The 12615-nt window shown below is 37.2% G+C and overlaps 1 protein-coding gene across 8 annotated transcripts in view; it reads right to left on the bottom strand.

Annotated features, from left to right (window-relative positions):
- Tfdp2 (transcription factor Dp-2) overlaps positions 1 to 12615 on the bottom strand; it is a 130685-nt gene that overhangs the window by 100094 nt on the left and 17976 nt on the right. For 6 of the 8 annotated variants that reach the window (XM_028866018.2, XM_028866022.2, XM_028866019.2 and 3 more), the window contains exon 3: positions 739 to 843. The exons of the other annotated variants lie outside the window; for them this stretch is intronic. In XM_028866018.2, the coding sequence (XP_028721851.1) occupies positions 739 to 753 (15 nt within the window). In that variant the 5' untranslated portion in view covers positions 754 to 843. The remainder of the gene's footprint in view (positions 1 to 738; positions 844 to 12615) is intronic. 8 annotated transcript variants of the gene reach the window in all.

The following is a 12615-nucleotide window of genomic DNA, read 5'->3' as shown; positions in this document are numbered from 1 at the left end:
AAACAAAACACAGAGCCAGATATAGGGATAACAACCTGAGAGATCAGGGAAACAGGAAAAGCCACAAGCTGGCCTCACCTCACCAACGCCTACCTCAGTCTCATGTGGCCAGCACTGAAGCCTTCATCAAGTGCAGCACAGTAGCCCTGCTCTTTGCTGCACTGAGGACTTATAAATTCCTACTTGTGAACCTAAGACAGCCCTGCACCTTTACAATAAAGATAGAAAGAAATGATCATTTAAACAGAGGGAGGATATTAGATAACTTTCCCAACACTTCTAAAGTTTAGATGGTCTTCAGGGAATACCTCAGGGAATGCAGCAATCTGCTTCCAAATAACGTCAGAGCATACACATTTCCCTGAGCAAACACAAAAGAAAAAAATAAGCCAAAGAAAGCAGAGATGTGCTCAATAAGGCCAAGTAACTAACTCTCTAGCAACCAAAACAAATTTGTAACAGCCCCCAGAAAAGAAGCCAAGTTGGAAATTTTCTAGAGATAGCAATTTGCAGCTGTTGAAAAAGAAAAGCTTGGCACCAATCTGCAAGAATCCTTTAATAGCTATGAAAGTAGTATATTCAATAGTATTAAGTTTATTTCACACACTACACAATCAAAAACAATTATAAACCCAGGCAACATTTTGAATTTTATTAACCAGAATAGTGAGAAACTATGTATAGCAAAACAGCATAGGCTCACATTAAAATTATTTTTAAAAAATTACAAATACTTACACTTTTTGCCGTCATGTCAAACTTTATTCTATTTAATATTCTGCATAGCCATTAAAAAACATACAAAAATAAAAACTTTCGTCTTCACCAATCCTTTAAAATATCCTGTTAAAGGGAAAAAGAGGGAATAGTGATGTAATAATAGGCAATATTTATGTCACATTTACTGAGACATGTACTTCTAAGTGAATTGTCTAAATGAATCAATAGGACAGCACTAGGAAAACATGTATCATTTTTACTTCCATTCCAGATAACAACTGGGGTTTAAAGCAGTTAAGTAACTTGACAAGTCTGCTCTACTCTCAATGGGTACAGCAGAGTTATACTATGTTGCTTTCGATAACGCACTGAAAGAAACACAGAGCTTCATAGAGAAAGGGCTGATTCCAAGGTAAGGCAGGAAAGGTACCAGACAAACCTCGCATATTTTACTGTTCCAAAGGACAAAACTTTCAAACACTGACAGACACATATCAAAAGTACACAAGGGCCAACTTAAAGAGCCTACAACCGCAACTGTAGCAACTGGACATCAAAATATCTTAATGACAGTAAAATTAGAAACCCAGTCATGAAAACAATTAGAAATGACAGAGGAAAATGTAAAGCCTCAACAGAATGCCAACTAATAATATAATAAATTCTACAGTTGTTGAAATCACCACCATATAACATCACAATAAACTAGTACAGGAAGAATCATCAACAAAGGGTAACACTAGTTACTAGAAATATGCAACAAGATATTAACATAATATTGAAATATCTCCTTATAAAATACCTTAATTCAAATTTTCCAGTAAAGAAAACTTGCATACACTACTTTGAAAATCAGAGTTACCAAATGGCCACCAATAATTAGATAAGTCCTCATGTGTCCTAAGTGCACCGAGATAGATATAATATCATTTGAGATATTACCGTCATCCAACATGCAAAACCTAACCAGAAAACAAAAAAATCAGAGAAATACAAAGTGAAAGATGTTCTTCAAAATAATGGCCTAAACTCCTTAACTGCTCAAAATCATTAGAGTCAAAAAAAGCAAAGAAAGCTAAAAAAAAAAAAAAAATCCATATTTAGGGGAAAAAAAAAACCTAAAAAAAAGGAAAACTCAATTCAGTGTGTGGATCAGATAAACATGATTCCTAAGAAGACTAATATTAGGGTAATGGGAAAAGACCACATTCCAGATAATAGGGAGCATGTGTGTATGCGTGTGTGTGTATGTGTGTGTGTGTGTGTGTGTCTGTCTGTCTGTCTGTCTGTCTGTCTGTGTGCTATTTCTTTTTTTCTTTTCTTTTTTTCTTAGCAGGACCTTGCTTCAGAGCCCTGGCTAGTCTAGAACTCAGTATGTAGATCAAGTGGCCTGAAATTCATGGTTATCCTCTTGATTCGGCCTTCTAAATGCTAGAATTACAGGTATAAGCAATCAGGCTCAGATTTCACTGTTGTTTCTGGATATTAGTCCATAAACTATAGGGTCATTCACTTATAGTGAAATATCCTTTAACTTAGAAAAACAAAAACACTAAAATGCTCCAGGAAGCAAGGGGCATGATAACAAGAACTAAATTTCAAATGAAAAATATGTAGAAGAAATGAAAATAAAACATATAAAAATGTTTATAATTGGTGTATCTGGGCAAGGGCATTCAGGAGTTCTTTGCTGTACTTCTGTAGCTTTTCTCATTTGTGTCTATTTGATCTTTGGAGAGAGGCTCTCACCTTATTTTTCTATTAAAATGACTCTGCTAGTCAGAGTAGCTCACACCTATAGTATCGTTATTTAGGAGCTAAGCCAAGAGAAATTACAAGTGTGAGGCCAGCTTAGGCTACATAGTAATACAGTGATCCAGGCTAGCCTAAGCTATACAGTGAAATTCTGCCTCAAAAATAAATAAATAAACATTAAATTATCTTAAAACAGAAGTAGAAGTTATTAAAATTTTAATATTGACTTTAAAGCACTAGAGGCAAAAGAAAGGCACTCGGAAGGAAAAAAAAAAGACACACCTAAGAATGTAGAGGTAGGAAGAGCAGTAATTAAAGGCCAACCTTAGATGACAAGTTCCAGAGCAGCATGAGCTACATGAGACCCTGGGCCAGAGAGATGGCTGAGAGGGTAAAAGGTGTTTGTGGACCCTGGAACCAAAGTAAAAGTAGAAGGAGAGAACTGACCCTAACTCTGACTTTCACATGCATGCTGTGGCATGTGTATCCATACACATCATATACACTCATAATAAATAAATAAAAATATTTTTACAATTTTCCCACACCCATGCACATATAGCCAGCATGACCTAGGCTAAGAGAAATTTATAAAATAGAAAAGGGCACCTGAATGCTAAAAATTGTAAACACATATGAAATACTCAAAGAATAAATAAAAATACTTTAAAATAGTTAAAACATTAATAACATCATAAATATACACAATAATAACATTAAACAGGGGGCTGGAGAGATGGCTTAGTAGTTAGGAGCACTGACTGATCTTCCAGAGGACCCAGGTTCAATTTGCAGCACCCACATGGCAGCTCACAACTGTCTGTAACTGCAAGATCTGGCAGCCTCACACAGACATACATGAAGGCAAAACACCAATGCACATAAAATAATAAAATAAAATAAAGTGTATTACTCATTAAAAAAAGAAAATAAAAAATTAGATTACTTTATGACCTATTAAAATACAATTCTGACAGAAAATAATGAAATATTTTCCAGAGAAAATATGATTTGGACTCATTAAGATTTACGAGCTTTCTATGTATAGATCCAAGGCAGATATTATTCCCTGTTATTTTTCTCTTCCCTAAGAAGTTGAAGGTGGCAATGTGTTCACTAAAATGTTCCCCTCTCCTCCCTCACAGATGGTCTGACCACATAACATATGACTCAGTGCTGGCCAACAAGACACAATCAAATACTAATGAAGTGAGCTAGCAGATCTGGCTACAAGGGATCCCTTTTCTCTACCTCACTGAGCCCAGAGCACGGTTGTAATGGCTACAGCTGCTTTTCTCTATGCATCTGCTTCATTTTTGTTCTCAGTCTTCAATACTGTATCATATTTCCTAAAAATCAGGCTACTGAATGGCACTGTGCTAGTCAAGCAAATAAACAGAAACTAACAAAAGGCTGGAGATGTAGCTCAGTAACTGGAATGTTTACTGAGAGTCTAGGTTAGACCCCCAGGACCACATGGGAGAGAGGAACAGTTAAAAACTTAGGAGATTAACAGAATCTATTTCAGAACACTACAGTAAGAGGCTGCCAATAGAAATATTGTTTAGCCACACCAATGGAACCGACACAGCCATGGATAACTGTGTTCAGTATCTTTGAATCATCTTACCAGAGCTCAGCACAGACTGGAATCTCTAAATGTTGTCTAAATGATAAATGTTTAATATAGAGCCAAAAGTGCCTAAATGTTTATTGAACAAATTTACCATACTATTTCTGTGCCTCATTTTCTGTTTCCTGCCAAGTATTAAAGATATATAGATATATAGATATAGATATAGTTCATTAAATAAGATGATACATATAAAATCACTAAGACACTGCCTAACACAGGATAAACAATGTGGGGGGAGGGTCAGTTTTGATTTCCTACAAAAAGTTAAGGTTTCTTCTTCCAAAATAAGCAATGAATAAGCTACCTAAAGGAGAAATGAAAAATACCAACATAAATCCCAATTTTCAATAAGAAAAAAGAAAAAAATGTTTCCAATTACAATTAAAAAGGTTAAGTATCCTAAACATTTTTAAAAGATTTTGTTTTTCTTTTTTATTAACTAATGTAAAAATTACCTACAAATTTGTGGCTTTAAACTTTCCAAAATGTCAAGAAGACAAAGGGACATCAAATGTTTTCAGAAGTTGCTATCTTTGACAATGCTGCTGAGTCTCAGATCTAAACCAGCCATGTGTGCTGATGCATGATGTTTATCCAAACTCAGTAACTGATCACTCCTTCTGTTTCCAAGGTCTTCTGTTAGTTAGAAACCTAAGGCGGACTTCTTCTTCCAGCTTCATGAACACATTATGTCAAGCTCAAAAAGTCAATCTTTCGACCTCACCATCTGGCATGATCTCTTGTCAACTTTCAGACAATTTAGCTCCCACAGATGGTCTCAACATGCAAGCCCTTTTACATTCGAATCACAATTTAGAGGCTCTGCATAAAACCCAAGATGATATACTAACCAAAATACAGGAAAAAGCAAGTAATATCACTTCAAACGGGATTTGTAGGCTTTCTAACAGTGTTAGTAAAAGAAGCTACAAAATTTAAGTTTATCAAAGTAGCATGTAATTAACTGGCATTACTAATTTTAAATACATTCTCATGATTGGAAATTTAAAATATCCAAAATAAGCACTTGGCATAAAACCCAGCGGGAGAGCACTTGCTTAGCATGTGGGAGACTCTGGATTGAATACCCAACATCACAAAAATACATACATAAACGGATGAATTAATGAATAAATAATGAAGTACCAGCCTTCCTGGGGGTATAAATCAGGTAAAGAATGTGTGCTTAGTTCTTACTGAACTACTGCCCCTATCTTTTGCTGATCCAATTTCACTACCTTTAAACGGGGAAAAGGTGTTACTACTTTTGGGGTTTTTTGGTGGGTGTGTATGTGAGTACATGCAGGTGTGTGTAGGTGTGTACACGAGTGTGTCTAGGTACACATGTGCCACAGCACACGTGTTGAAGGAACTGGCTCTCTCTCCTTCCACCATGTGGGTCATGGGGTTAAACTCAAGCTATCAAACTCAAACTCAGGTCAACAGCCTTGGCAGTGAATCCTTCACTTAGTGAACCCCCTCTTCATCACTTTACTAGCCTCTTCAGTTCTTCATGAACATTTTCTTCCTATCGCAGGCCCTCTGCACATGCTGTTTCTCTTGCCTCAAAGTTTTATCTGGTAAATTCCTCCAGATCTCTTCTCAAGATGTTCCCCCCTCAAGGAAATAATCATTTTTCCTCTGCACAGACTAGGTCAGAGCTTCTACTTCCTACTTAGCTACTTTCTCTTTTCAGAGATATCTTGAGTAGCCATAACAAATTTATTCATGGTCTGTGGTCTGTCTCTGCCAACTAAAGTTTAAATAAAGTCTATGAGGCTATTTAATATATTATTTATCCAAAGCCTGTACATGGAAGGAGCTCAGGGAGTATTTGTTAAGTGAAATATGTATCAGTATTTTTAAACATGTGAAAAGCCTATTCAATATGACTTAGCAGTGGAAAATGAAGACATAAACATTTAGTACATACACACATCTGAACTGACAGGAAGCTACAAGCAGAATTCTGAGTATCACAGTCTCATCACAATGAACAAAAGGATTTTAGAACTAGCATATTTTTGTTTGGTAATTTTTAAAAGTTATAATGGAAATATATTTGTAGTAGAGAACACTTAACTTCACTGTTTGAAACAGAGCCTCAATTTCTTACTTCTAGGCTATCTGGAATTCATTTGGTAGCTCTAGCTGGTCTCAAGCTTGTATTGAACCTGTTTCTTCCTCCAAGTGCTAGGATTACATACACAAACCAACACATTCAGCTCAATTTTACTATTAATATAAAAGGAATAGATAAAAATTCGTTTTTTAAAGCAAAGGCTAAGGGGTTGGTTTAGATATCTTAGAGTTAAAAGCACTGGTTGCCATTCCAGAGGATCTGTGTTCAATCCCCAGCATCCATACAGTGGCTCACAGCAGTCTGTAACTCCAATTCCAAGGGATCCAGTTCCCTCTTCTGGCCTTGATGGGCAGAGGTACTCACGTGGTACACAGACATACATTCAGGCCAATCGCCCATACACGTTAAACAAACAAACAAATAAATAAGTGACAGAGTAGGGACAAAGCTCAGTGGTAGAATACTTACTTGCCTGGCATATACAAAGCTCTGAGGAGTTTCAGTGCCTGAACCACACACATAAGACAAAGAGCATCCCAAGATGGGATAATTTAAGCCACAGAATGAACAACAGTACTGGATTATAAGCTAAACTATAAAATATATATGCATATGTCCATAGGGATAAAAATAAATGATTTGAATAAATAAATAGAAAATAAAAGACTTCTTCTATGCCTGCAATTACTATGACCACATTCATAGTATCTTATCTCTAGAACTCAGCTCTCCCCTTTAAATGACAATTATGTTCACTTGATCTTACTTAGAGGTAGATCATTTATATGCACAGTACAAGGAACCTGCTGATGTCCCAAGACAAAACTCACTGAAAGTGCTACCCATGCAGAAGAAAACTGAACTATCTAGTCATGATCTGCAAGAACATATCTTATGGATTACTAGAATGATGGGGACAGAGATGTTCTCCTGTAGCTCCAGGAGACTGGCTTTGCTTTCTCTCTCTGAATGAGAATGTGACCTTGTTGGTATTACAGTGGTTTCAGATGCAGGAAAGCCTGATACTGGTAAACTCTTCAATAAAAGCAGCATACATTGTGGATGGCATTCTTTCTAAATAGTACTATAAACTCTGATTACAACATAAATGAAGAGATAAACAATTTTTATTCTTTTTTGTTGGGGGGGTCAGTTGGGGCCCTGTGGAATATTCCTTTACACTGTGTGAATATATGTCCCTGTGACTGGTTTAATAAAGCTGATGGGCCTACAGATAGACAGGATAAGGTTAGGATGGAGAACCAGACGAAGGGCATTGGGAAGGACAGAGTCAGAGCAGTCACCAGCCAGAGCCTTGGGGCAGCACACAGATTAATAGAAATGGGCTAATTTAAGTTGTAAGAGTTAGTAATAAGCCTGAGCTATCAGCCGAGCATGTATAATTAATAATAAATAAGTCTCTAAGTGGTTATTTGGGAAGTGGCTGGTGGAACAGAGCTGTTAGCGGGACATGGAAAAACTCCACCTACAAGGGCCCACATGGTGGAAGGAGAAAAACAAGCTTCCCAAACCTGTCCTCTAATTTCCATACACACCCATGTGCATCAGTAAGTAAATGTAATACTAATACACCACCAAGATATCACAGCAATAAAAAGTGCTTTGCACTAAGCCAAACCACCTGAGATCAATCCACACAAAATGCACATGGTTCAAGGAGAACCAATTCCCACTGTCCTCTGCCCTCCATCACACACTTGTCCTGACACACACACACACACACACACACACACACCCATAAAATGAGCACACAAATGCACACATGCTCGCTTTCATGCACACACACAACAAAACCAATGTAATATAAAATAATAACCCTGTTATTAATGTTGAGGGTTAAACCAAGGACTCCACATACTAGGATAACACTCTATCACTGAGCTACACTTTCAGCTGAACATTGTACGTTTTTCTTTCTTTTCTTTTCTTTTCTTTTAAGATAGGGGATCTCTACATAGCCCTGGCTGTCCTGGAAGTCACAGAGATTCACCTGCCTCGCTTCGCTTCCCAAATGCTGAGATTAAAGGTGTGAACCATCACACCCTGAATGTACATTGTTTAAAAAGAAAAAGACTGAATTATGTTTCTGTTCATTGCTCCTATTTTAGTTTTTTAAAACCAGATTTATATAAACTTTTACCTACAATGATCCTACAATGACAAAACCTGGTAAATATTATATGAAAACAAACAATAATACCACATGTGTGCACTGAAATGATGGGAAAATGTTATTTTAGCTTTATCAACTCACTTATTAAATAAATTGCTCCTGATTATCAGCTACACAAATGATGCCATAGAAAACAATGACACAGTGTGTGCCTTCATGGTGCTTACACTTTAACTAAGAAAACAACCATCTAAAAGTGAATATCAGCCGGACAGTGGTGGCGCACGCCTTTAATCCCAGCACTCGGGAGGCAGAGCCAGGCGGATCTCTGTGAGTTCGAGGCCAGCCTGGACTACCAAGTGAGTCCCAGGAAAGGCGCAAAGCTACACAGAGAAACCCTGTCTTGAAAAACAAAACAAAAAAAAAAAGTGAATATCATCATTAACTACTTAATGACAATTAATACAATTGTCATACAATACTGTTAAAACATACATAAAAGATAAAGGGAAAGATGGTGGTTTTATCAAAGATTCATTTGAGTTTGAACAAAGCTCACAAAACAACGAAACACATATATGCACCAAGAAACAAAAAAACAGTGAACAGCTGGATGAGAAAAAGGATAAAGTACAGCCAAAGAGTAACAACATGGGGGGAGGGAGGGACCAGAGGAAGAACATATAGGAAGTTCCAGGAAGTCTGTTCTCAAAACGAAGTGGTGGTGGTGGTGTTAAGAGATGGGTTAGAACCTGATCATATAAAATAATGTTCCTCTTCAGATTAGTGCAAGCAGATCAAAGATTTTAAATAAACAGCTACAATACCTGAAACAGAAGTTTAGGTCTCCAAAAGTTGAAAACGTATTTGCATCCAAATTCTTCAATAATTTACTACATTTGTGTATATATTTATTTTGTGTATGTGGGTCAGAGGATGGGATGCATGTACCAGAGCCCACATGTGGAGGTCAGAAAACAACCTTCAGGAGTCAGTTTTTTCCTTCTTTTATGGCTCCCAGGATTCAACTCAGGTCATCAACTAGGCAGCCAGACTTTAACCTACTAATCCTATTGGCCCTACATTCTAATTCCTTTAAACATAGCTACATTTGAGTTCCTATTATTTTTCTTTGGAGGCAGAATATTGCTGTATGAAACTCTCCAATCTTGCTGTCTCCAACCTCCTTGCCTCTATCTCCCAAGGACTGAGACTACAGTAGTACATCACTATATTCAGCTATTTCCTTATTCATTTTTGCCTCCTGATTGCCAAAAAAAAAAAAAAAAGGACAATGTCACATGGAACCCAGACTGACTTTATGTAACCAAAGTATAAGCCAAGCTTAAACTCTTAATCCTCTTACCTTCAACTCCAAATGCTGGGATTATAGGTATGTGCCATCAGTGCTAAAGATGGAACCAAGGGCCTTCATGTATGTTAGACAAGTACTACCAACTAATTCATCTATATCCCTAGCCAAACAAAGCCATTATTATCTAGCCAATTCTCCCTAAAGGGAAACTGGACACCCTTATACTTCGCCATATAAATTCCCTAAAGTAAATTCCTCTCTCAATCCATGGCAAAGTTAGGTTGCTGTGGAATATCGTTCTGTATGCTGTGAATGCGTGTTGCTCTGATTGGTTGATAAATAAAATGCTGATTGGCTAGTAGCCAGGCAGGAATTATAGGTGGGATAACTAGACAAGGAGAATTCTGGGAAGAGGAAGGCTGAGTCAGGAGTCCCCAGCCACACACAGAGAAAACAAGATGTGAAGGCAGAACTGAGAAAAGGTACCAAGTCACATGGCTAAACATAAATAAGAATTATGGGTTAATTTAAGTGTAAGAGCTAGTCAGTAGTAAGCCTGAGTTAATGGCTGAGCAGTTATAATTAATATAAGCTTCTGAATGATTATTTTATAAACAGCGCAGACCACCAGGCTGCAGGAACGCAGGGCCTGGCGGGACCAGGTAGGATGGAGAAACTTTCAGCTACATTGGGTTATTGATATATTGCTAAAACCTTAATGGTATTTTCATTTCAAATACATATACTTTTAGCAGAGTATCAATATTCTTAACTAATGATAATAAAAGCTTACAAGCAATATTAAATAAAATTGACTATATTTAGAACAAAATCACATTTCCAAATCCTGTCAACCTAATAGAGCTGGGCATAGTGGCAGATGCCTTTTAGCACTTAGGAAGCAGATCTCTGTGAGTCTAAGGTCATATGAACTCTAATCCAGCCAGTCAGAACTATATAGTGAAACCCTGAAGTTGGGGGGGGGGGGTGTTCTACCTGGACCACTTATCAACTCACATACAAGAAAGAAATGTCAGAATTACCCTAGACTTTTCATCAATACCCATAAAGCCAGAAGAGCATGGAATGAAACATGTCAAGCTCTGAAAGTAAATTACTGTGGAAGAAGAGTGCTATACTCTGTAAAGTTGTCTCTCAAAACAGGTAGTTCAAAGAAAAAACAAATGAAGGCATTCAATGGCAACCAAGCCAGCACTACAGAAATATTTTGCAGTGAAGAAGAAGAAAGACAGCCTCTTCCATGTGACTACGTTGGAGCATAAACTCCAGGGAAAGAACAGATAAACACATTAGACTCAGCAAACAGCTGTGCCCGATGCAGCAACGCAGGCAAACTCCCATAACTAACACAAAAGGAGAAGAAACGCCATTACTCTTATTTAGACCCTGTACTTAGACGAGTATCTGACCCAGAGTCAACTAATAATAAAACTATTTTATAACTCACATTATCATAAACGTTGAGTAAGCAATTGTCCCCTAAGGGGAAAAATAAAGTGGAACTATTAAGGAGGGTGGAGGGGAAGAGGAGAAGGTGATGAATAGCATGATATAATCAAGGTACAGTATGTACACGTACAAACTGCCTCAATGAAACCCACCACTTTTGTATAATGTATGCTGGCAAAAAGTTAAAAATTATAAAAAACAAAATTAATTTCAGTTGGGTGGTCGTGGTGCACGCCTTTAATCCCAGCACTTGGGTGGCAAAGGCAGGTAGATCTCTAAGTTCAAGGCCAGCCTGGACTACAAAGTGAGTTCCAGGACAGCCAGAGCTGCACAGGGAACCCCTGTCTTGGGAAAAAAAAAAAAGTTTAATTTTAAAAACTAAGCAATTCCTCACACTAACTCTAGAGAATAGTTATCTCCATCTTACAAGAAGGAAAGTTAAGTCTGAGAGTATAAACAACTTGTCCAAAGTCACACAGAACTAAAATATATTAATGATATAATTAAAGGGGAAGATATAGTGGTTTCATTTTAAAGTAATTTAAGATTTTAAAAATCATATTAAGTGAAGTTAGTGTTACTTGTAAATGTTTAAAAATACAAATTCAGTATTATATAGTTTAAAAGAAACATTTGGCTGAGAATAGAAGACCATACCTTTAATACCAACACTCAGGAGGCAGAGGTAGGCTGATTGATCTCAGTTAATTCGATGCCAGCCTGGTCTACAGAGGAAGTTTCAGGACTACATAAAGAGACCCTGTCTCAAAATTTAAAAAGGAAAAAGAAAGAGGAAGAAACAGCCAAACTTCTGGAAAAATAGTTAAGTAAAATATCACTTACTTTACTTAGAGAAAAATAACTAGATAAGTATGTATTCCACGTATATTAAAAAGTCATACCCTTGCCAGGAGGTAGTGTCGCACACCTTTAATCCCAGCACTCCAGAGGCAGAGGCAGGCGGATCTTTGTGAGTTCAAGGCCAACCTGGTCTACAGAGTGAGATCCAGGAAAGGCGCAAAGCTACACAGAGAAACCTTGTCTCAAAAAACCAAGAAAAAAAAAAAAAGTCATACCCTTATCAGGCTCTAGAATACAATGAAAACTCTAGAATAATCATAAGTCACTGATTTTTCAAGTTTCAAGGAAATTATAGATCTTTTTTTTCCTTTTTCTTTTTCTTTTTTTTTTTTTTTTGTCTTGTTTGTTTTTTTGAGACAGGGTTTTTCACTGTGTTGCCCTGGCTGTCCTGGATCTCACTCTGCAGACCACGCTGGCCTCAAACTCACAGAGATCCGCCTGCCTCTGCCTCCTGAGTGCTGGGATTAAAGGCGTGCGCCACTATACCTAGCTCCTTTTTCTTTCCTTCCTAAAAACCACTTTTGGAAAAGGAGGATAAAGGAAAATGACAGACATGCTTGCCATCAAAAAAAATCAAACATACAGAAGAGCACAAAGAAAATTAAAACTTGTATACTTATCTAGTTAACACAAGGTAAACC

Source organism: Peromyscus leucopus, chromosome 7 (assembly GCF_004664715.2).
Source record: "Peromyscus leucopus breed LL Stock chromosome 7, UCI_PerLeu_2.1, whole genome shotgun sequence".
Taxonomy (NCBI): Eukaryota; Metazoa; Chordata; class Mammalia; order Rodentia; family Cricetidae; genus Peromyscus; species Peromyscus leucopus.
Note: the sequence above shows the minus strand (reverse complement) of the source record. Positions and strands in the feature narration are given on the sequence as shown.